The sequence below is a fragment of the Labeo rohita genome, chromosome 13 (genome assembly GCF_022985175.1).
Source record: "Labeo rohita strain BAU-BD-2019 chromosome 13, IGBB_LRoh.1.0, whole genome shotgun sequence".
Taxonomy (NCBI): domain Eukaryota; kingdom Metazoa; phylum Chordata; class Actinopteri; order Cypriniformes; family Cyprinidae; genus Labeo; species Labeo rohita.
Genome location: NC_066881.1, coordinates 9774754 through 9801655, shown reverse-complemented (window position 1 = coordinate 9801655; position 26902 = coordinate 9774754). Strand labels below are relative to the sequence as shown.

At 36.2% G+C, this 26902-nt stretch overlaps 2 protein-coding genes across 19 annotated transcripts in view; both read right to left on the bottom strand.

Annotated features, from left to right (window-relative positions):
* The window catches only part of kcnma1a (potassium large conductance calcium-activated channel, subfamily M, alpha member 1a), a 249221-nt gene extending 231381 nt beyond the window's left edge, over positions 1 to 17840 (bottom strand). For 15 of the 18 annotated variants that reach the window (XM_051125706.1, XM_051125703.1, XM_051125709.1 and 12 more), the window contains exon 1: positions 16894 to 17839. In XM_051125706.1, coding sequence (XP_050981663.1) covers positions 16894 to 17181 — 288 coding nt within the window. In that variant the 5' untranslated portion in view covers positions 17182 to 17839. Of the gene's footprint in view, positions 1 to 16893 lie in introns of all 18 variants that reach the window. The other 3 variants (XM_051125701.1, XM_051125718.1, XM_051125717.1) reach the window with 1 other exon arrangement.
* A 6885-nt stretch (positions 17841 to 24725) lies between these two features.
* dlg5a (discs, large homolog 5a (Drosophila)) overlaps positions 24726 to 26902 on the bottom strand; it is an 88577-nt gene continuing 86400 nt past the window's right edge. The window contains 1 exon segment of the mRNA XM_051126702.1: positions 24726 to 26427. Within this exon segment, the coding sequence (XP_050982659.1) occupies positions 26324 to 26427 (104 nt within the window). The 3' untranslated portion in view covers positions 24726 to 26323.

Below are 26902 nucleotides of genomic sequence, written 5' to 3'. Positions count from 1 at the left end.
AGAGGAATGTCTGAAGAAGAAATAATGTAGAGATGTATTTCGATGTATGACCGCACATCTGAGTACCATAGATATTTTTCTTGCAAAGTTTGTGTGCCCGTAACTCAAATCAAACTGTGTGCCTGTAAATCAAACATTAGAACGAATCAAATGAATGAATATTTCAGTATTTAAATCAGTGACTTGCCGCCACCTACTGGCAGTTTTAGTTTCATTTTTAAAGTATCTTTTCAGCTATTTTAATCATTTAGGATTTCTATTTTCAAATATTATATTTAAAACACTAATCTTAACATGAATTTATGAATTTGATTGCACTCATGCCACTTCTGAGGCTCATCAAACATATGAAAATACACCTACAAGCCACTTTTGTATTCTTCTGTGCCACCTCTGAAGTACAAATTCATTTTTAATACTAATTAATACTGATTTCATTTGATTGGTAACTTATTCTTATTCTTATTCTATATATATATTAATTTGACATAATACTTTTAATAAAGTTAGAAAAATGCCATTACAATGGTAAAAACTAAATTCCCCTGTAAATCACTTTAAGGAGTCAAATATCAACTCATAAAGGGAAGGTCAGATTTTTAATTATTGATTAGAAGGTGCTCCTGAAATTTGGACTGTGCTCCTAAATTTTTTACATCAAAATGAAAAAGCAAGCGTAGAGCCCTATTTTGAAATTATAATTGCATCTTGTTTCCCCTCTGTCAAAAAACTATATCTTTAATACTTCTTGAGTTACAGACACCAAACTTTGGAAAAAAAAAACATGAAAAGTGCTGTTTCCCCATTTTTGAATAGTCACCATTAGCATATAATGTAACAAAGACTGCTAAAGTCAACATATTTTACTAACAGACCTACCCATATTATGTTGCCATCTTTCTAAAGACATTTTAACCCCATTGTTATTTGGCTCATGAAAATGGGCATTTTGACCCCCCTATACAAAATAGTGGATTACTCATCCATTACTCATTCATCCATGACATTTAATATTTTGGCTTTCCTCAATATACATGTCTCTTTCTTTAGATAAAATATTGGCAAAATCAATGAAATTATATATTTTTTTTAGCATTTTAGTCACTTTTTTTAGGTTACCTGAAAAACTATTTCTACAGTCTATTAAATGGCCTGATTGGGGAAAAAAATGGATGGCTTATTTTGAAAGACAGTACACCAGCACAATGGCACCTCACTTTCCACAAATTTCTCTGGCTGATGAGCACAGTTTGTCATTTAGACTGGATTACTTTGGTTTATTGTTTGCCTGTTTACAAGGGAAATCCAGAGACAGAAAGGAAACTGCATTGACAGAGACACAATCACAGTTTGCCTCAAAACACAAACATCTCATCAAAGTCAGGCCGGTGGCGCTAAAGACAGAACTCTTAGCATCAATTACCAAGACAAGCAAAGCTTCAAGTAAGACATTATGAATTCGGGCTGCACTGTTTTCCACACATGAACTGAAGTGTATAGATTTTCAAACACACAGAGTCATGTAATAACTTCAAAAAGGGTTTAAAAACCAACATTGCCTGTTGCTGGTGGGCTTTTGCCTCTTGTCAGAGTAAATGAGCCCTCGGCCCAGTGCACTAAAGACAGGGGGGCATAACCTCTGAGGGGGTGCAGGACAGGGTACGAGCTCTCAGGCCGTCAACTGACTCATCACTCAATGCCTCGGTCTGCCATTTTCTGCTCCGGTTAAAATCATTGGATGAAACAAGGAATAAGCCGCTGTCTCATGATTCACATGAGCACTTCCTGAGAGCCAGGCCTATTCTGCAGGTAAAATAAAGGTTGGGTTGTACATCATGCTGCGCTGGTATGAATGAGCTCTGCATCTGTCAGACGGCTCCCGGCCTGTCTAATCTAGCAGGATACAGCTGACAGTGTCAGGTACATTCTGACATGGCATTACTTTGGCTAAATGTCAAGCTCCTAGAGCTGCAGGAACTGCCAAATCAAAACAGCAAGGGCAGGGTGTGCTCTGAGACAGCTATAAATCCCCCATAAGACCTTTTCCTAAATATAGAGAGCTGTTCATTTCAATGAAAGCCTAACTTGACTGTGCACTTTGCCGTTTTGGTGCCTTCCGCCCTGCCACGGCCGTAGCGCTAGCCGAACGAATCAGCGAGTGCAACAGGCAACACAGCAATTAAATCATGTCACTAACACAGCATGACATTATTCATTTAGTTTACGAGCACAAACGAGTAGACAACCGCTGACTGCGGAATCTGCAGTTTCACCCTCCGCATGTATTTTTAAACAAACTGAAGTGGACAGACGGCTCATCAGAAATGGATGTGTGAGCTTGAGGGACAGCGAACAATCAAAAAGTGTGGAAGGTAATTAAAGAGCATGTTACATGTCTTTTGAGTCAGTGTAACTGCGCCACCACTCCTAGCTTGGGTTACCAGGTTAAAAAAATGCTCCGTTCTTGTGCTGTAATTTGAGAGAGGCTGGTTAATTTCTCCAGTGACCTGGGAAACTATGACCCTGACCCTATTCAAAGATGTCAGAGGTCCTACAGCTTAGGCCTAAGTCAATGCATTCTATTCGTGGAGAGTGGACCTTTGTTCCTTAAAGGGAAACAGGTCGAGAAGCAATTAGAAGGGAAAATATGTTGCTGGCTATAGAGTAGGGATTTCAAAAGTAACAACACTTTAGATTTTACATGACCAAAAAAAAAAAAAAAAAAAAAGGAAAACAGAAATCTACAGACTATTAGGGCTGTGTATCATTCAAAAATTTTCGATATTGATGCCGATACAGATACCTTGACTACGATACCTACTTTTTTCTATACCAATTTTAACAAGATTACATTATCTCAAAATGTTTTTTTTTAGCTTATTGACATTTATACAGATTCAAATACTCCTGAACCACTGCACAAAGGAACAAAATATATCCAACACAATAAATCAGTGAAAATAATTTTAATAAAGCTCAAAAAGTTTTCAGTTTACACATCTATTAGGCTACATTCACACTAGTGCAGGTTCGTTTTAAAATGCATACCTCAGACAGAATCATAATTTCTATTCATTTTCCACTAATTTACTGACAAGCACTAGCTTCCTCCAGCGCTGTGTGCCGGTATGTATAACGTTATATGTCTTCTCTCTTCTGCACTCACTGTTCTGACTCAGAGGACATAACGTATTTCAACAGCATTACATGGCCAAAACACACATTCAATGGCAAATGCTCGCTGGTGGTTTAAAATGAGTTCTGAGTAAAAGCAGAATATAAATCTTATTTATTGTCTTATGAAGCATCATGCTACAGTGTTTATGAATGATCACGTAACACACACTTTCGGTCGTGTAGTATGAACGGATATCTTTTCTGAAATGCAGTATGGATGAGGATTGTTTAATTTTTTAAACAAAAACGCACATGTGTAAACATAGCTTATATATAAAGGGGGTTGTACGTTAATGCTTTCACGCTACAGCCTCACGTGTGAGCCACAGTGTAACCGGTGTCAACTAGCAGGTGTGTTCGACTTTTGTCGTAGCTCTGCGCAGGATCAAGAGAGCTATAGAGAGCAGACTGCATCGTATGCTTTCGGGTCGCTGAAAATATGTAATATATAGGCCCATTATTGATATTTAATATTATTATATTTTCTGTCCAAACTTGTGTTATTTTACGTAAAAGTGTGGTTATTTTACTGGCTTGTGTTTTTTTTTTTTTTATTTTAGTGTTTTTTTTTTTTGTTTGTTTTTTTAGTATCATTGAAATTTTTGAAAAAAAAAAAAATAATAATAATCTTACAAAATTACTTTATATTGTTTAATAAAATAATAAATAATTATTACAAAGCATTTTCGGTTTTGCTTTTCAGCCAAGTACATACAGAATTTTCCGTTTTGGCCCAGAATTTTCATTTTGTTGCATCCCTAATTAAAACTAAAAGAAACTGTAAAAGTAATGTCGCACCACCAAGTGTGTGTAACTGTTTTCATTACATGGTCACTAATTGCTTTGTTTGTTTACAGATCGTTTGATATGTACTGAGTATTTATGAGTTTTTAACTTAAATCACAGCAGCGCCCATTTGTGAAGGATGTAGGCTGTCAAACATACACAACTGTCATCATAGCAGTAGGTGTTTAGGTCCGAGTCTACATTATACTGAGCATTCTGATGAGAAGGAGGTCAAACAGAACAGAAAATAGCCCATTAAAAAAAAAAAAAAACATAATTCTGTAGTATGTAAAACTGCAACATTATAAGTGGCCCTCAGAGAACAGTACAAAATAATTAAAAAGTCAGTTCATGACCCAATCTTGAGTGACTTTAATGCAATGCAAGTCACTTTGGTTAAAAGCCTCTTTGCCAAACTCTCACTTTTTGCCACTGTCTGAATGTAATGTGCCATAATATTATTAATCAATCAATCATAATTCATTCCAAAAACATTAATAACATTTTAAATAAGAGGGGTGTGTTCAACAGTGTATTAGTTTTTGCTGTGTATCAAAAATAGTACTATATTGAGAAATGAAGTGTTGGTATTGAGACAAACCTATTGCCAGGGTTGGTATTGCCTATTTGAAAGGGGCCATGTTGGAAAAGGCTGCTACAGCTAGAGGCAAAAAAAGTGATAGAGAGAAATAGAGAGAGAGGCCAAGCTGGGCCTTTTGAGCCTGTGCCAGTTCTCATCTCTCTGCGGTTGTATTGCTTTGAGACAATGCTCAGCAAAGCAGCTGTGTGGCTTTAGCCCCCTCTACCCCACCAACCAAATGGGAATTAGCAAATCAAATGACGTCCTTGTAATATATAATGCAAAATCATCCTCAATTTCCAGGGCGCATTCAAATGCACGTCATGCACTGCCAACAGCACAAGGACATTCAAGGGTAGATGCTAGATATGATTCACAGTTCTCCACTGCTAAATCGAGGAAGATGTTTAATCAGTATTGTCTTGCAAAATAGTGCAGCAGAGCCTTAAGAGAGAGACGCAGCTCTCTGAAGCATGCTAAAACCCTTAACGTATGCCAGAAGCCATTATCTTGCCTGCACTGTGAGTACAGCAGGCACAGTCATCTCTGTTCACGTACCCGACGGGTTGCACCGAGGATTTTCACACTATTTTAGGCAAGGTCAACATTTTTATACACAATTTATTTTAAAACCAGGTTATTTTTAGCTTTTAGTCAATAGTTCATGTTCAAGAGAGCCGTTTGAAATAAAATACTTCTCACGACAACCGTTTCACAGTGAAGAAAAATAGCAATCAATTAGTAGTATCCACTAGCTATAATTAACAAGCAAAACATGAACAGCTGTGAATGTGCACGAATGAAAACAGCCACATGTGTAAATGTCTAAAAATTGCAGACCATGACAGAGAGTGTAACAGCAGACAAACTAGTCTTCCAAATCCAGTCGCATAGTCATTTACTGCCCATTCATATCAAATGCATTTCAACATGATGTACTTGCACAGATGACAAGGTCGCAGCTGCTTTCATTCAGAGCAAACAGATGTTAGCTTTCAGTAAAACAATCGCCACCATTTTCGCTCACTTGATTGCAACTAGCTCAGATGTTTAGCGCAAAAGTCATCTCAAACATTTCTGTGCACCTTCCAATCAAAGCAGATGTGTTTGAGCATTCAACGGTCCGGCGTCTGGTTTTGTGCAGCTGAAACTCTTGCTCTGCGCTCTCCATGGTGCTGACGGCCTAATTCTGAGCAGAATCACTGAGGCTGGAAACGCTTGTGTTTTATGCATCTCATCCAAACCGTGAGACTTCACACTCACGTGGTGCTAGAGCGACGCAAATGATTTTTGCACTTAAGATGTGCAGGAGTGCCTGAATGTTAACAAGATTGCTAGTGTGGACCGGCCCAGCCCAGAAAAAAAAACACAAGATGCCTGTTAAGCAGCCTAATTTCCAAGTGTGCTCAATGTGATTCATGAGGGATACAGAGCTAATCAACAAGGAAAAACTGTGCTTGTGCTGTCAGGTGGCCTCCCAACCTCTGAAAAGGCTAATGCTTGGAGGATCAAATGTGTTGTATGTGTGCTATATGATCTTTAGGTAGTATGTTAGTGTTAAATATTTAATGAATGTTGCACATGAAAGAGTATCATGTTTTTTTCACATTCCCTTTAAAGCACTGTAAACATGTCAAAAATATTTTCCTCCAGTTATGATATTAAAACATAAACAGCCATGCACACATGTGCAAATATTGACTAAACTGCCAGAGCACTGTTTGAAGTATTTACATGAAGCAAAAATCTGTTTGTCAGTTATTTTTGCTTACAGTTACAATCACTGTTTACATTATCTTAGATGTGTCGGCGTTATTACGATTGTGTATGTAAACACACTTATTGTGTTTTACAAAGCAGCAAGCCATGAACACATATGATGGTCTCATATACAGGCCTCACAACTAATGTATAAAATGATTATTTCTATCAAATAAAATACCCAGTGCCATCAACTCAATTTCACCTGTAAGCAGATAATCTGTCCTTTGTCCTCTGAGGTTTAGCTGGAAAAAACAACATCCTGTGTTCTACTGACTGAATAACACTAGGCCTTATTTCAACAGCTATATTTATCTGCAAATGACATAGAACTACCATGCATTTGAGTATTTTTATTAGTACAACATTACACTAATGTTATATTATAGTAGTGCACTAAAATGTTTTTTTTTTTTTACTTAAAGACCCAAACAAAAATAGTGGAAAACTGAAAACTAAAATGTTTTTTTTTTTTTTTAATAAATCAATTAATTTTAATTAACTGAATAATAAACACTCAACAACCTGTAGCATAAAAATACCATCTGTGATTTCTGCTTTCCAGAACTGTTTGGCCAAATATTTTTGGTTTCCAAAATTTTAGTGCATCACTAATAATAGCATTATTTATTTGTGTATGTGCCCTATTAGCATTAATAAACTGTGCTCAAAATGTATATATGCAGATGTATTGCTATTTGCAGATTGTAACTCTCTAGTCTTCTTTCAGTAATATTTGTGCTTGTTCAAACATTTTGCATGTTTTACACTACATTGGGGCTCAAAGCTAAGGATTTTTTAAGGTTAAAATTTATACTTGTCTCTCCAACATTTTCACTAGCCCTGACAAAAAAAAAAACAAAAAAAAAACAAAACACAAATAATAAAATAAAATAAAATAAAATAAATAAAACAAAATTAAAATAAAATTAAAATAATATAAAAAATATATATATATATATATATATATATATATATATATATATATATATGTAAGGGATGTGACGAGATCAGATGTGTCTCGTGATGATATCCCCATAAAACATTTTGCAGTGTTTACATTACACTGCACGATTAATCCTTAAAATATCGAGATCTCAATTCAAACACCTTATTCCTGAATGACAACGATTTAGCTATGTCTATTAGGACTGTTCACGTCGCGAGCGTCAGTGGAGTACGTTTGGTCACTGCCCATGTTAATAAATCAGAGGGTGAACGCAGAAAGAGCAACACAAACAGTGATACATTGTAGTTTAAATACATTTAGGGGGCAGTGCTTGGAAATGAAGACAAAGCACCTGAGTGACATCCTTAAACAAAGCATGCAAATGAAGTATTAATTTATAGTAACTCAATAATCATAACTACTCAAAGGCTGGGGCAGAGGCACCAAGAGCCATTACAAACAAAAGGTGAGAGTCTCAGTAATCTGGCTCCTTTGACTTATATATAAGATAAGAGAACAGGAACTTGCAGGAACCTCTTGCTACAAACTTTGCTTGAGAGAATCATTTGTCTGATGCCATCATATTTACCTTAAATGCTAAACATAATGTACTTCACCTTAGTTTTTCATGTGATGCCATGTCTAAACATAGAATCAGCATATCTTAAACATATTCTCACATTTGTAATCCCACAAGACAAAAAGTGAAACAAAAGTATAAGAAGTACTTTTACATGATACAATAAATAGATAATGAGACAAGATGGACAGAAACATGCCCACAACATCATCTCAAATAAAACCACAAGGTATTAATCACTTCGTTCTCCAAGACCTACAACAATGAACTTAAGTTCCAGTGTGTACAACACATGTAGGCTACATGATGTCGAGATGCCATGTCATGTGCAGAGCACATGCCAGCTTATTTTACAAACACCCGTCTCCCTTTTCACAAGCCCTATTCCTTCCACTATTACTTTTTAAAACACCCTAGAGCCTTTAAAAGGTGTCTTTATACATCCTAAAAGTAAAGAGTAAAAATGCGGTTTCGTTTCAAAAGCTTTCAACAGTAGAGTATGCTTTTGTAACGTTTCTTCAATTAAACCAGCCTGACATTTGTGGAATAACCTTTGCAGGCACATCAAAAGCACTCCATCTCATCACACCAATGTGCTGTAGTGCATGCTAAGAGCCAAGCAGGTTATTAAAATTGCCGCCTGCCATCAGAAGCACAACCTGTCATTAGCTTGCGAGCACACGGGAGAGATGGAGCCAAATCACAGAGCAGCACGAGGCTTCGGCAGCACAGCCCACATCCCTGAAGGTCACAGGAACGTCCTCTACCCTTCGCTTCTCCTCTCCCCTGCACACCGCATCACTGCTTCCAATCAAAGCACCAATTATGATGTTAAGCTCATTGAGATGTGGGCGAATCAGAGCTCAGGGGCTGGTCGCAGGGGCCGCGTTTGGATAGGCGTCCAGATAATTCTCTAAATGAAGGGCATCGATATTCATCTCGCAGCGGTGAAGACGTTTGAGAGGAAAGTGTTACCAGAAGTAGAACCTTGACTCTCAAAGCTCAAGAGCTACTTAGGTAAAACACAACAAGAAAGGCCTTGTGATTATTTCATAAGGACCAGTAATTCACATTGATGAATTGCTAATAATGACAGTCATTAACTGTAACTCTTAACCAGCTTTCATTCAGCCATTCTCCACTAAACTCAAAATAACAATATGAAGGCAAACTGCGTTTCGTCTGGTTGTGGTCTAGTTAATATTAGCCAGGGGTTAATGGAGATGAGAGCACATGGTGGCTCTGACTGCAGACAGATTACACGCACACAAGGCTCTTTAAAGACAACAGCAGCTGAACCAGCCAGCAGCGGCTTCCTCTGTGAGCCCCGGCAATGGCCATCCTGCTATCTTTTCCCATGTGCTAACGGTTTTGACTAGCCAGTGAGATCTGGTGTCGCCACAAGTGAGGAATGTGTCTCCTGACTCAGGCAAACCTTTACTAGTGCAACCAAACACTTACAATTTTACAACTAATACAGTGGGGGCCAAATGTTTTAGACAACATTGAAAATGTGGGCCTCAGGTTTTTTTCTGAAATTTTAGTTAAATGTAAGGTTCTATTATTTTGAAACATTCAAAATAGAAAAATTAAGACAAAATGAAGCAGAAATGTTTATGATTTCGCACCATTTCTAGGTCAAAATTGTGACATGCCAATAATAGTTTAATATTAAACAGTTTAATATTAAATTAATAGTTTATTATAAATAAATAAATATACATATACACCACCAATCAAAAGATTTTTTATGTTTTTAAAGAAGACTCTTCTGCTCACCAAGCCTGCATTTATTTAATCCAAAGTATAGCAAAAACAGTAAAATTTTGAAATATTTTTACTATTTAAAATAACTGATTTCTATTTGAATATATTTCAAAATGTAATTTATTCCTGTGATTTCAAAGCTGAATTTTTAGAATCATTAATCCAGTCACATGATCCTTCAGAAATCATTGTAATATTCTGATTTGCTGCTTAAAAAACGTTTATTATTATTCTTATGATAAAATGTTTTCAGGTTTCTTTGATAAATAGAAAGTTCAGAAAAACGGCATTTATCTGAAATAGAAATCTTTTGTAACATTAGAAATGTCCTTATCATCACTTTTGATCAATTTAAAGCATCCCTTCTAAAAATAAAAGTATTACATTCTATAAAATTATTTAAAAAAAGATAATAATACAATTAAAAATAAATAAATTAAATTAAAAATAAAAAAATATATACTAACTCAAAGCTTTAAAGTGTAAAATGTTACAAAAGCTTTATATTTCAAGTAAATGCTCATTACTGTTTTAAATATTGAAAATAATAATAATAATAATAATAATAATAATAATAATGTTTCCTGAACAGCAAAATCAGCATATTAGAATGATTTCTGAAGCATCATGTGACATTGAAAACTGGAGTAATGATGCTGCTTTTGCTGCACTATGGATAAATTAATTCAGGATTGGTGAGAAGAAGAGACTAAAAAAAAAAAAAACAAAAAAAAAACCAACATTAAAAATCTTACTGTTCAAAAACTTTTGACTGGCAGTATGTGACGATCCAAAACCATATCTTTGATTTAATTTAATGTATTTATTACTACAACATTTAGTAAATTCAATAATGCAACATTAGATGTACCTGGCAAATGCTCAGACCCTAAAAAAGCAAAAAAAAGAGGGTAAAATCCTCAGTGTTTTACTTGCACTAACCCAAATGTCTTGACCACAGCAATGGAAACTGGTCAGTCTTTGCCCTGTGTTTGTAGAGCATGCTTATGCTAGGTCAATATCAACAACACATGACAGTAATGTCAGGCCTCTAAGGCCGGAATGCTAGAAGCAACTCAGAGGCCTAGCACACACATACTAAATCATTTCTGTTTCCAGCAATGAAACAACAACTCTGCATACAGATTAACTGATCTTTAATTTCTGTGTAGCACACACTGTAAAACACTACATTTTGCCTTAGGTGATTATTAAAGCACTACGTAAGAATAACACCTATCAGGGGACCAAATTGTAGTGTTCACCACACAAGTCCTTTATTAAGTGGACATGTTTGACAGAAAATAAATCACTCTCAGAAAAAGTATTTAAGTGTATACCAAAACAGCTCTCCGAGGCTTGACTGCCCTGTACAACTGTCAGTTTCAATCTCTTCATACATCATTATCGCTCAATTCAACCATGATCCACCCTAGTGGCTGCAGCAACAAATCTGACATGTTTTTATATTTTTATACCACACCATGATAAGAGAGAAGCCTATTCCGCAAGTTTAATATACATACTCATTTGTCATACTGACAATGAACGGCCAACGTGACATCCTGAGGGGGTTCGTCATTTAAAGAGATTTCTGAATATAAATTCAAGAGGTGTACAAAGAGAGACTGTTTATTGTGATCAATAACAAATCAATTTCACATAATTCTCATTGATCTGTTACAAGATTGCTTTAAAATATATAAGCCAGAGGGCAAAAGAACTATAGTTGAAAAAAAGCTTAATTAAAAGCAGAATTGCTACTGAAGTGTAACACCCAAGTGTCCTTTGACTTTCACCACATGCTCTTCCACCGCATTTACATATTCAAAACACAAACTATCTAGTGACAATGAAAACAATTTGATGAGTATCTCATAATTTAGCTATAGACGCATGTACCGAGCGCAGGCTCACAGGGTACATTGTGTTAGAGTGTTAGTGAGAGGGACAGCTGATCTTTGGGTGTGTGCTGTCCGCCTGTTAGCCCAAAGGCAGCCGGCGCGTTGCCAAGCACGAGGGGATACACAGGCGCAAAACAAACCCACTTACTAGGCATCTCAGTAATTCTGAGTGCTTTAATGAAAATACAAAGTTCAGCCCTAGGTCTATAAAAATATCTTTGTATTGTAGTCTCATAACACATGCGTACAAAACACACGCCTCATTTGAGACGTATCCCTCCAGTGGGTCAGAGAGCATCTTGAGCTTTAAATGGAAAACGGTAGTCATGCAGGACTCGGGATCGAAAAGCAAACGCTCATTTCAAGGAGCAGTAGCTTTTGGTAAACACCTTCACGTTATGTGCCTGTAAAACACGAGTGGGAAAGAAATAAAGCAATTTAGAGCAGAAATACAAAACAATATTAAATAAACATGGAATATAAATCAATATCAAACTCCGCTTTAATAGTGCGTTTGCAACCTAGGGCAAAATGTAAATAGAAAATTGGGTCACAAAACAACATGCATTTATTGTGGCTAGTGTCTGCCTTATTAAAAGAAGCAAACTCAAAGGTGAAGCAGGCATGCAAGCATTTATGTGTTGCTAGTGGCAGTACGCCTCTGCTGATAGATGTCATAATTACAGCATTATGAACAAGGAGTTTTCAAAATTAAAAAGCCATGTATTCATGTGTTCTGGAAACCTCATATTATTCCCTGATTCCTCTCTTTGACGTCACAGCTCATGTCATGCACCGGCAGGACAGTCGCCACTGAAAGGCTCCAGGACTGTGCATGTTCATGTGATGCCATCAGCCAATCAGTGTTACATTTTCTCCTGTGGCTCCAAAGTGATCTGTCACAGCTCAAATGATTGGCTGAAAAAATGGGTGTGCAGAACTGAGTGCCCTTAAGCAAAGATGGCAACATGCAACCGTCATCAAATGTACAAAAACAAATGTGTACTAACTGAGTTGTGCACTTGCAAAAAGAAAAAGAGATTTACAGTAAAAAAAGAACTTTACCATAAAAAAATGCAGTAGCAACATTAGATTCAACCTAAATTGACAGTTAACAATTTCATCCATCATATAATCCCTTGTAAACAACAAATAGATTTAAAATGCATTTATTTTATACTAAGTATAGTTCAAATCTATTAACATATTTACTGACATATCGCTCGAGACTTACTGATATAAAAAATTTAATTAAACTTTATTCGGAGTACCACTTGTGCACAATGCACATTTCTTAATATTAAGCTTAAAATATGTTTTAATGTCACTTCTGATGAAGACTGTATGATCTTTAAATAATATCAGTCTTTAAATGCAAAATATTTAAAGTGTACCTAAAGTTTACTTGCAACAGTTCCACTTTAGCACAATCAAATATACTTCAGTATATCTTTAGTTGGACTTCAGCACAATTAAAGTGCATTAAGTACAAAATTATTTGTTCCAATTTAGCAGACTTTATGCCAGTTTATATTAAAAGTACAATTGCAATTGCAGGGTATGTTTATTAAGTGCATAATAGGTATATGTAATTTTATTTTAAATACATTTTTGTAAATGTATTTTAAATACATTTTAGTACATTATTTTATTTTTCACTAGAGATGTCTATATCAAAATACTAAAATATATTTTGTACCATCTTTACATTACTGAAAATCACCATAAATACAAAGATTATAAAAAGACGATGATATGAATAAAAGACCATCAGAAGAAGCTTTTCAGTTTTTTGTTTGTTTGTTTTTTGTTTGTTTGTTTTTTTTATATATATTTGTCATAACCACCAAACACCATCATGGTAACACAAAAAAACACTAATATAATGAAACATTAATTTAAAAACATAATACATAATATGCATAACTAAATTAAAAAAGAAGAGTAGTTTATTTGCAAAAACAGATAATGCTCTGTTTTTTTTAAATCATGTTTTTTATTATGTTATTATGTTTTTATTGTGTTATTTTTTAGTTATTTTTTACTCGAGCAAAATAACCCAATTGCAGTTTGATTGAGATTAATTCAAATGCACAATGAAAAAAAAACAGATTTTTTAGTTAAAATGAAGTTATCTGACTCTTCAATTATTTAAACTAAAATAAAAAAAACATAAAGTTAAAGAACATCAACTGTAAAGTGTCACAGGGAATTCTGGGAATGTTAATTCACCTTATTTAACTGTGAATTATAAGATGACTTGATCTATTTCACTTCCAAAAACAGTACATTTAACAGTATTTTGCTGTAAAACATCATGAAATGTCCCATTAGATTCATTACAGTTTTTGTACCATTTACAACAAGGCAATTAACAGATTTTTACCCTAGCATTATTAAATTTAATTAATAGAAAAATTCTATCAAATTGAACCGAATAATCCTTACATTTTTAAATTAAATAACTGATTAAGGATTGTTCAGTTATTCAATTAAAACACTGTAAGGATTATTCAATTCAATTTGATGGAACTGTACTATTATTAAATTGCATAAATCTTAATAAATGGCCTTTTTGTCTTTTTAAATGGAATATAATCATTCCAACGTGATTACAAAGTACCAAAAAACCTCTTTGGCTCAACCAAACACATGACAAGAGTGTTTGTTACTGCCAGTGGTGCTGCTACTGCTACCAATAAAACTAAAAAACTGAGCATTATCCTATCTTTTTTCTATTAGCCCCCTTAAAAAGGACAGAAATGGCTTCTAGAAGACTCAGTAGGTGTTCTACGTTAAAGCACGTGTTTTAGCTGGAGCCTCAGGCAAGGTGCCACAGAGGACAGAGAGAGAGAGTTCACATTAAGTCATCATTCCTTCCGTGTCGCAACTGCACCTAGGGGCACTTATCACCTAGCGAACAATGGAGAGACTCTTCAAATAACCAATCTGCTAAGTCTAATACCGAATCAGGAGGCACAGGTGAATAACACTAAGATGATGCGTGGTCTTTTTCCAGGTGCAGTCTATATGACTGATATAAATCCACGCTCTGTCTCACCCACTCGCTCAACATGGCCGGCCTCTGCTGCACGTCCCATTACTGACACTATGCCTGGAAGACCTGCCGTCCGCAGTCAGCTGCACGGGGATAACGTTTCAGTCTCTTAATGCTTCTAACAAGCATGTTCCCTTTGCAACAGAGTGTCAATACCCGTCCACAAAGTCACCCCTCTAGTGTCTCCTTCCACTAGGAAGCACATCAAGTCCACACAATTATCCACAGCACCATTTTCATTTCTTCTTGGAAACGGGATATGGTGAGATATCACTTGGCACAACATACTCATTCCCAATGGCCCAACAACAGTGTCATCAGCCACTGGTGGAGAAACACTGACGACGCAAAATAGTTGGGTCTTACTTATACATCATATCCCAGAGAAGACGACAAGGCTTAATCAAGGCTTCCCAACAGCAGGTGATATAAACACAGGCCTGATTGTGTTTTAACAACTTCCATCCGAAGAGGCTGAACTACAGTGTCAGTTTCAGACAGACTCTGCTTTGCTGGAACGCTTGTACATGTAGGTAATTAAATGGTAATGAAGACTGGTGACTTCACAGACGTCATTAACCCTTCTCATTTAAATAAATAACAAGTTCAACACAGTCTCATCCGAACGAGAAGGAAAACCTAATTCATTCATATCAACCATTTAAACGCTTAAACACCCCGCAGTCAAGGTTGTTGACAAACTAGCAGGAAAACAAACCATCTAATCTTGCCTTTAAGTCATTCCCAGACAGATATCTTAGTCGGTAGATACTAATAGGGATTAAAGTGTATTGGCTGTTTGAATCCAGGCCTCGTGTGGTTAATTATAAATCCTTGGATATTGTCTCCTCAAATCCCACATGAAGCAGCCAAAATGAAGCTTCGGTCCTTTTTTTTTTTAATATATCTCTAGAGAAGTGAATAACACTTTTCCATTTACATTGGATCGCAGCCAATCCGTCAAAGATGATGGATACGCAGCAGATAAACCACACTTTTGTTGCAATCGCACACTCTCACCGAGTCCATTTTGAGTGCCTAATGGAAGCCATCACATTACTATCAAATTGAACGGATGTGAAAAATAGAATCCTATATTTCATACATTTGCAAGCAACAGGTCTAGACCGGATTCCTATGAAAATCAAACACTAAGATGTGTTTGTAGTTGATGGTGGCTGTTAGTTAAAGATAATCTGTGTCCCTACACGACCATGCTCTACATTAATGTGCTTGCTTGCTTTTAATTTCACTGCGCTTAATGAACCACATATGTAAGCCTGGACCACAAAAGTTTTGTGTCGTAAGTAGCACGGGTATATTTGTAGCAATAGCCAATAATACATTGTATGGGTCAAAATGATAGATCTTCTTATTTATGCCAAAAATCATTAGGGTATTAAATATTATGTTCCATTAAGATATTTTGTACATTTCCTACCATAAATAGAGCAAAACTTAATTTCTGATAAGCAATATGCATTGCTAAGAACTTAATTTGGACAACTTTAAAGGCAATTTTCTCTCTATTTTGATTTTTTGCACCCTCAGATTCCAAATAGTTCCAAATAGTATCTTGGCCAAATATTGTCCTGTCCTAACAAACCATACATCAATGTAAAGCTTATTTATTCAGCTTATGACTGGTTTTGTGGTCCAGGTTCACATATTATACGGTTTTAAAAGGCTACACACTATATACTTCTGATAAACAATCAACAAACCACTAGCCAATGTAACAAATATCATGTTTACAAGTTCCTGTATGACTTTCAAGACAGTCAAGACAGTCATCCTATGTCTAAACGCCTTGTTTACAAGGTTAGATGGAATCTAGTAACAGTTTAAATGGATTACCAGGTTACTGATTGTGTACACATCTACATCTCTAATTCCTGATTTAAATTTAGTGTATTCTCTGAATTGTTTTTTTTCAACTGGCACCCATCAACCATTTTAATCCATCAACAAACCACAAAAAAAGGAGAAAAAAAACAAACTATTTGTTAATTCAAATAAGGCCTATATGAAAGGCTTTCATTTGCTGACACGTTATATATGAATTTCTTAATTCTATTTTTTTTATATGTGCCAACACTGAGATGTTTTGGGCTGTGTGCATCTTTGTTTTTTTTTCAGACTGAGTGCTTGCTGCAATATTGTCGTGCAGATCCAGTGTATTACTCACAATGAATCACTTCTATCAAAGCCAACTCACTGCCATCCAAATGCCATTTGGTAATTAAGATACTACCAATGCACAAAGATAACATGAGCATTTAATTCGAGCGAATGGTGCTTTTCGTGGAGAGGGAAAAGGGCTTGCGTTACCTTGCTTTTGATGTTGCAATGGCAGCAGACAGTCCACAGGTACTTGAGGGTCCTCCACAGGAGGATGATGAAGAGACCCCCGAAGAACGTCACCATGGATGAGGCGAGGAAAGCCCACCACATGCGCTGACCATTGTTGTCACAGGGTACGTCTGCTGAGAACGGGATGATCAGGTCCATCTTCGATATAGAGACAGAAGAGTCCGGGTTTTTATTAAAATTGAAATTATTACTCATTCTAGAGCTGCTGCTGCCATAGGATCCGTTGCCATCTGCCACAGCTAGCATTGAGATGAAGCTTTGGAGAGCTCCTGCCAGCGCCCCCAACCCCAGCCATCAGCCATATTGCTTCAAATATCCCTCTCCTTTCTTCTGTTTTTCTATCCACGTCTGCTCAGTGTGAATTGTGTTTTTGTGCGAGAAATGCAGCAGCTTGGAGAGCGTGAGGAGAAATCGCGGGTCCGTTACCCTCAGCGCGAGACATTTAAATCCGCATTAATGACGACTTCGTGTTTTCATTTTGAAGGGTTTTCCTCGTCTTTTTCCATGTCTTCAAAATAAAATGAAGTCTAAAACCAATATTCGTGTGGTCTGGGTTGTTATCAGCGAGAAGGCAAAAGGATTCGTGAGAGAAACGCGGACGCACTGCTGTCTCTTCAGGCGGCTTGTGTACGTCCAAGCTCCCTGTCGTCCATCCAGTGACAGGGTCGCCTCAGCGGTGTCTAATCGATATTTCTCTCATAAACGCCAACTTAATCAATGTCTCCAACGCTATTCAGCTGGGAACCAAGCTGCTCTTTGTAGTCTTGCGAGGCTCGGTGGAAGAACCCGTTCAAATATCGGCGTTTCGGCGATTATTCCGCTCTCAATGACATGTCGCTGTCCCCATTCACTTTCCTCAGCTGATCCAGGCAGTCCGTCAGATCTGCTCCACAGATTGTTGGGGAGATTTACAGGTAGGAGGGCGGAGCCAAACCCTTATAATAAAGATGGTCGATGCGCTCGAAAGAGAGAGCATACGGACATTTTTTTATTAAACGCATCAACAGTCTTCATAAATATATATATTTAAAAAATGGAAAAACAACCACACAGATTAATAATATCTACAATACATATAATATTTTTAAACTAGACACACTTTTCCATTCTTGATTTGCTTAAGAGACTGTATTAAAGCGATATAAGATAAGATATAAGCCTGTATTTAACAATATCACACTTCTAATCTGTTGTAATGAATATTAGCAGGACTATCTACTATTTCGCATATCGCTCTCTCTTGTGTGTAACTGGTAACTATGACAGTTCTATGAAATTAGAGTATTTATTTAATAATATAATCTAATTTATCTTAAAGCAAAACGATCCACTTATTTGTAAACTTTAAATGTTTGCACTTACTTCACGGTTCGGTCAGTTACCGGATGCGCGGCCATATTGGCGATACTCGGATGTAAATAACAGCGTGGATTGCTGAATACATTTTTCTGCTCATTTGTGCTGTCCAAATCGCGTAAAAAACATGTGGAAGCTGCTAAATCATATAGAGAAGGACTTATAAGCGGAAAACGTGCAATATTTTGACATGCTAAAGTTAATAGGTGGTGAAGATATGTACAAGCAGTATTACTTAGGATATGAGCCTAATATTTCACCTACCTGACTGGAAAGAAGAACAACAAACACCAGTGTTGTCTAGATTCTTGCCCTGGAAATCCTGGTTCAGTTTGGCCAACCACAAACGCCTTTTGTTTCTCAGTTTTTTTGCACTTTTCCTTGATTTGTTATAACTTTTGGCAGGCTATAGTACTCCAAATGCTTTTCCCGGTCTGAACGATTAGTACAGCCCAAAGCATGACAATAACTGACCATTTTCAGCAGGAATAATCAGCTAAATTAGCGAGTTCCGTTCAGTTAAGTGGCATTGTTCACATTCATTGTTGCCAATATGGCCACTGATGACGTGCTGTAAAAACACTCCATCAACACGTCCAATGCGCAGACTGAAAAGCAAGATATTTCCCTTCTTCACACAAAATGTTCTGTAATTATAAGGTAATCATAAGGTAATCATAAGGTTCACTCCAGGTTTTTAATTTACCACACCAGCACACTAGTTAGTAAAGGTGTGTACAATGCTTTGATAGCTGTGGACTGAAACATTTTAATGTGATTAGTGATTAGTGGCATTCGCTTGTGATAAGATGATCACAAGGTGATCTGTAAACATGAGTAGACAAAGCCAAACTTCCTAGTCTAATTACCAAAAGACATACAACTTACCGTTAACCGCCAGATGGCTAAAAGTAACGCGTAGTGTAGCTGTAAAATGAAAATTCTGTCATTAATTACTTACCCTCATGCCGTTCCAAACCAGTAAGACTATCTTCAGAACACAAATTAAAATATTTTTGATTCAATTTGAGAGCTTTCTGAGCCTGCATTGACAGCTTTGTTCAAGGCCCAGAAAGTTAGTAAGGACATTAAAGAAGAAGTCCACTTTCAGAACAACAATTTACAGATTATTTACTCACCCCCTTGTCATCCAAGATGTTCATGTCTTTCTTTCTTCAGTCGTAAAGAAATTGTTTTTGAGGAAAATATTTGAGCATTTTTCTTCATAAAATGGACTGCTATGGTGCCCCGATTTTAAACTTCCAAAATGCAGTTTAAATGCGGCTTCAAATGATCCCAAATGCAGTTGTAAATGATCTCAGCCAAGGAAGAAGGGTCTTATCTAGCAAAGCGATTTTCATTTAAAAAATACAATTTATATACTTTTCAATGCCAAACGCTCGTCTTGTCTTACTTTACTTGGACTGTTTTTGTTCCGGTTCGTGACAGTTAAGGTATGTCAATAAAGTCCCATCTCATGTTCTCCCTCAACTTCGAAATCGTCCTATATCACTGTTTTACCTTTTTTGTTAAGGGTGTTTGATTTTCTTTGCATGTTCACGTTGCAAAGACTTTGTCACCGCATTTGGGATTGTTTGAAGCCGCATTTAAACTGCATTTGGAAGTTCAAAATTGGGGCACCATATCCGTCCATTGTATGGAGAAAAATGCAGAAATGTTTTCCTCAAAAACATAATTTTCTTTATGACTGAAGACAGAAAGACATGAACGTCTTGGATGACGGGGGGTGAGTACATTATATGTGAATCTTTGTTTTGGGAAGTGGGCTTATCCTTTAAATAGTCCATGTGACATCAGTGGTTCAACCGTAATTTCATGAAGCTACAGGAATACTTGTGTGCATGGAAAACACAAATAACAACATTAGAGTTTTCTAAAACATACAAAGATTTTATTTTTCAGTATCTGAAAGCAAAATATTTGTGGGTTAGATCTTTAGATGAACTATCTTTATTGGAAGTGTACAGCGGCAGACGTGGACATTTAGCAATACCGGTCTTTGTGAAGAGAAGCAAATCCTATAAGGTCAAAGGCACAGTGTGTCCTGTGCGTTCAGATGTCATGTGATGCTTCATTACACATCAACATGTTTATCCATGTGTTTGTAAATTGGTCATGGTTTCACCATTGAGGTCTAAGCTGTTTTCCCAAAGGTCAAGGATAAGTGATAAGCTGTTGAGTTGTTTTAAGATAGCTTGCTGAATTTCATTGTATTAATATTAATGATAAAACATAACATATAAAGGTTAGGCTTCATTAGTACTAGCAGTAGTGTTGTTCGGATATTTACAAGATAGATGACAAGCTACATTGTGCCTGTACTTGACAGGCCATGAAATGAGACCCTTAAATAAGTATAAACATAGATAAAACCAAATGAGGTGTAAAACAGATTTACTGACATCTATGATTTTTATGGTTATGATTTACTGTCTGAGAGATGCTATTACTTAACCAAAATAGAAGCTGAAACAGAATCTTTGTAGATGGCTGTCAGCTGGCGTACTATATGCTGCTCTATAGTCATATCAACAGATCATGTATCTCCAAAATATTCCAGTGTCTTTTATTTAAGTGTAAAATAAAGAACACATAGACACAAGTGTATTTTATATTTAGATTTTCATTTTGCTTTCAGTCACTGAGCAGCATAGTCATTTTCAAACAGCATCTGGTACTTCTCCTCCTACTGGACGACGGCAGAAGTGCAAGTTTAGTGTGAAAACACACAGCTTGGTGATTTGACATTTATACCACATGGGGTCTCTCAGTAGCTCTAGTTTCAGGGTTACACCATGACAAGACAGACCTGAGTGTTACTCAATAGACACATGACCTAAATGAATACTACCACCATCAAAAAAACAATCAAACAGGTTACTTTCTATCAATATCTCCCTATGTTTGCGTGCATGCTATGCTGGAAGCATATTCCATCCTTCTCTTTAGAGTTGAAACTACATTCTTGCATTGTGTGAGTAGATCTTCTAGAGATAGCCGTCTGTCCTAGTAGGCCACCAGTTGGTAGGGTCTGGATCTTGCAGACCCGGCTTCAGTGGTGTTATTTATGGAGGGCAATAGGATCCACGACTGGTCATCTTCCTGGAAAACGTGGCCAGCTGTCAGCTTAGAGGGCTAAAGAACCGGTTCCTGCAAGAGCCACGTCAAAGAACAGCAGATGCAAAGCTTCGTTAACACAGAAATCCACAGGAATGTTGCTGGAGAGCACACTTATTATGCTGAGGCAAAAAAAAAGTAGCATTTTTCAAGGTTGACCACTCAAGTTCTAGTAATACTTCTCAAGTTCAGAAGAGCTACCAGCAGCTGTCTTGAAACAGATACCCTAGGAGACTCAACCCTTTCTAAAAGAAGAGAAAGGGGACTTGAAGGACATGTTGATTTCAGGGTGAACCTAGAAGGCATTCTTAGGGCTTCCCGTGGCTGAGAGCGGTTCGGAGAGGGAGCTCAGGACAAGAAATCAGCACGAGCCAAATGAGGACGCGCTTGGGGGAGGAGCTTGACTTCTCATGACTGAACTGTGATAATCAGCGCTGGCATGGCCGAGGGCATCTTCAGTGCTACACACCACACTAATCCCTTACTAAGGAAATGTGCTGTCGTACAGCCAGTGACCTCTCTTTCAGGAGAATGTTTGCTGGGGCTTACCTGATGACTCTTCTTTCTTGTTTGAAGGGCAGTTGGAAACAAGAAGGAATGTGTGGCTGGAAGCACACTATTATTCAATGTCTCTTTAAAGCAGCATATTATGATAATTAAGTCTTTGGCTACATTTTTTTAAAGCTTGTTTCACAAACGATTAATGTGCAAGTGGCAGCCTTTGCTGCGAATATGTAAATATGTGAATTAATGTGATGTATGCGTTTCATTATTGTATCATTAGAGTACACACTTGAACTGATGTGAAGTTGTGGGATAGTGAATGCTAATGGACAGTTGAGATCAAATGATTTAAATTGGTAAAATTAAAACTAATAGTTCAACAAAAAAGAAAAATGTCATTTACGTTCTCGTAACACTTTACAATATAATTTCTGTCAGTTTGTCAATATTAGTTAATGCATTATTTTAACTTGAGCTAAAAAAATAACAGCTATATTATAGGATTTATTAAATTAGGTTCATGTTCATTTCATAAATAGATGTTAGTTCATTGTACATTCATTAACTTAAAATTTGATAAATTTATTAGGTTTGTATCTATATCTGCATCTATCTATATTTACATTCAGTTGTCTCTCTTTATCTGTATCTGTCAGTCTATATCTACATCCATCAATCTCTTACAATATGTCTGTTACAATATCCATCTATAATTCTGTTTATCTATTGTTCCATCTATATCTATTTTACAACATCTATCTTACAATAGCTCTCTCTTACAATACTAAACTGTCTAGCTATTATACAATATCTATATCTCACAATATTTCTCTTACAATATCTATTGTTCTGTCATGCTCCATCTTTCTACTCTTAACTCTATTGTTCCGTTGTTTATTCGTTCCATCTATCCATCGATATGTAGATAGATCATTCTATCTATCATGTCGTTCTATTGTTCATTTGTTTGTTCTATCTATAGATCTCTTACATTATCTATCTCTTACAATATTTATTAATATCTATCCATCTTACAATATCTATCGTTCTGTTGTTCTCCATCTTTCTATCCATCTATAATATCTATCATTCTGTAGGTCGTTCTGTCGTGTCGTTCTATCTATAGCTCTCTTACATTATCTCTTACAATATTTATCAATATCTACCCATCTTACAATATCCATGTATCGTTCTATCTATATCTATCTTACAATATCTATCATCTATCAATAGATATCTCATTCGTTCTATTTTACAATATCTACCATCTATCTTACAATCTCTATCTTACAATATCTCTGTCATTCGTTCTGTCTTTATCTGTCTTTTATATCTATCCATCTTACAATATCTGTGTTTATCTATGGTTTATTTGTTCATTCTATCCATCAATATCTATCTCGTTTGTTCTCTTACAATATCTACCCATTTATCCATCCATTTATCTATCCATCCAATATGTATCCATCTATCATTAGTTCTGTCTCTTATATCTATACATCTTACAATATCTATCTTGTTCGTACTTTTTCAATATTTACCCATCTATCCATCATTCATTCAATATCTATCCATCTTACAATATCTATCCATCTATCAATATCTATCTTGTTCATTCTTACAATATCTATTCATCTTACAATATCTCTCTTACAATATCAATAGCTGTCTAACAATACCTATTTGTCCTTCTAACAATATCCATCTTACAATATCTATTATTCTATCATTCATTTGTTCTATTTTTCTATCTGTATCTATCTTACAATATCTATCTTACAATATCTTGTTTGTTTTATCTCTTACAATATCTATTCATTATACAATATCTATCTTTCCATCTGTCTTACAATATCTATCATTCTGTTGTTCTCCATCTTTCTACTCTTCACTCTGCTGTTCAATTGTTCTATCTGTCAATCTAACAATATCCATCCATCAGTCAATCTATCAGTTAATCCATGCATCCATCAGTCAGACAGATGGATAGACAGACTATCTATATCTATCTATCTCCATCTATCTATCCATCTATCTATATCTATACCTACCTACCCACCTATTTATCTATCTCCATATCTATATATATCCATCTATATCAATATCTATCTATCTATCTGTCTTACAATATCTATCATTCTGTTGTTCTCCATCTTTCTACTCTTCACTCTGCTGTTCAATTGTTCTATCTGTCAATCTAACAATATTCATCCATCAGTCAATCTATCAGTTAATCCATGCATCCATCCATCAGTCAGACGGATAGACAGACTATCTATATCTATCTATCTATCCATCTATATTTTTCTGTCTATATCCATCTATCTATATCTATACCTACCTACCCACCTATTTATCTATCTATCTCCATATCTATATATATCCATCTATATCAATATCTATATCCATCTATCTATCTATGGTCAGCTAATGGTCTGATTAAACAAACTTCTTTGACAAGGATTTTTTGCAAAAATGAAAAAAAGTCACGTCATACAGAATCAGGTTTACCAGCCTCGTCCAGCCCAAACAGCCGCTGACAGTCGTACAGACGCAGCTATTGTTTGAGAGCTCACCTTAGTTCCAGTAATTAACACCATATCTTCCCCATGGTTAGACGCAGTGCTTCAGCTTCAAGGAGGAGCAACAAATAAGACAGCTCCACACTCAATTACAGCACATGTCAATCTGCCGTAGATGCAACCGGCGCTGCGGAAGGAGCTGCTTGACACCCTTAATATGATGGAGATCTCAGCCCGCAGCACAATGAATACGCCCATCAATCAAACACACACCATCGTGATTCATTTAATGACATTGTGAGATACAGAAAATGACTTTTATTCTCGCATTAATGACGTTTTCATACAAATCACATTCTTTTAGAATAAAAGAAATCCCAATGGAAACAGTACCTGTGTTTTAACCGTCCTAAATACTCGGTGGCGACGAATCCCTCGCGTAAAACCGCACGCTAGCTATTCAGAATAATAGTTAGGCGTTAGATTCACTTTAATAAAAGTCTAATTTCAACCCAATGGACTGAGATCTTGCTGTGAAAAAGAAAATGTAATAAGAAATCCCTTTTTCATGTAGTATTTCTCTTTTTTCTTCTTTTAAAAAAAAGGCAGTTAATGAAATGTAGCAGGAGTGCAGGAGTGATACACATGGATATTATTTTACAGTAAAAATTATAGTACCTATTTCCATTCTAATGGAAACCTACAAACAGTCATTTGTTTAGGGTTCAAAACATTGGAAGTGCAAAACAGAAAAACGAAAGAAAATTACATGTTTTTGGCACAACATTAACGGGGCTACTGGTCTGCGTGAGACATATCATGCCTCTTGAATAATTATAATAAAAAACAAAAAATAATAATTAAATAGCAATGAAAAACCACTAACATTTAAACAGATTTAAGAAAACCATTTCAGGTTTACCCTGCAACTTTTCTTTTCGTGATTTTTTTGTTGTTTTTTTAGTGTGTAGTACATATAAAAGTGACTGACAAACATACACAAACAAAAACGTGCATTCGCTCTCTCGCACGCACACAAACATGCTAATATTTGCTAAGACGTGACGCTCCGTCACGCTCCCCTAGTAAAAATACAGTAAATATATTTCTATATATTTCGCTGAAATTGCATACATACGCATACGTGTGCGCCCGTACTTCAGTTTCGTATGCGCGAGTACAAGTGTTACGTGGGATATTCTCTTTAAATATAAGCTCTGCTATGAGAATCTCATAGTACACAGTGGTCTGTCTAGCCCTGGAGTGCAATCGGAGAAGTTTTACTGTTTAAATACCAGGCTTTCACCTCATGCCATTGTCATACGCTCAGTAGATCTCCAAAGGCACTTCCATTTGGCCCGTAGAAACCTGTCTCAGCTCCATAGATAAGCACTACGACTCAAAGCGACGCTCACTGACATCTACACAACAAACTTGGCCACAAACGACGAGGATTCAGTCCTTGAGCTGATATGTCGGACGTGGGAGGGTGTCACGCATACCGTTTTGGTGCAGGGCTGCTTGTATGGGGGAAAACTTCACATTCAGGCAGACGTTAAACAATTCACCGACTGATTGCTCTGTAAACGAGTGTCTTAAATGCAGCATTGCTAAAACTTTACATGTCCGTCAGGAAGACCAAATGAACAAATACTTCAGTGCTATCGTCCTGCTTCTGCATACACACACACACTCACACGCATTTACAGACACTCATACACACATATACAAATAAGAGTTACAATTAATGACGTAATATAAACGAATAGACGACGAAAAAGAATCACTATCTTAACGTGACGCTCGTAACGTTAGTGTACCTTTGCGTGTGTTGTGTTTAAAGTCTAGTGTTTGTAAGTCTCTGAGCTCTACGGAGAGCCCAGCGGCGTCCACAGAACTTTGCTCTGTTCCTGATCCACAATAGTCACGATCTGAGTGCAAATGTAAGGGAAGGTGCCTCCTTGAACGATACCTGTAAGGAAACGTCAAACAACAGTGAGTTCATGTATTTCAAACAGAAATCTTCTGAAATATTATAAATGCATTTACGGTTTTGATTTAATGCATGCTTGCTGAATAAAAAAAAATATATTTTTTTTTTTAAAAAGGCAGTTTATACACGGATATATTTTCCTTTCTTCCAATTGAAATAAATTAGTAATATTATCATATGTGACCCTGGAACACAAAACCAGTCATAAATTGAGATTTATTATCAATAAATAAGCTTTCCATAGATGTGTGGTTTGTTAGGACAGGACAATATTTGGCTGAGATGCAACTATCTGGAATCTGAGGGTGCAAAAGAATCAAAATACTGTGAAAAGTTGTCCAAATTAAGTTCTTAGCAATGCATATTACTAATCAAAAATACGTTTTGATATATTTAATTTACAAAATATCTTCATGGAACATGATCTTTACTTAATATCCTAATGATTTTTGGC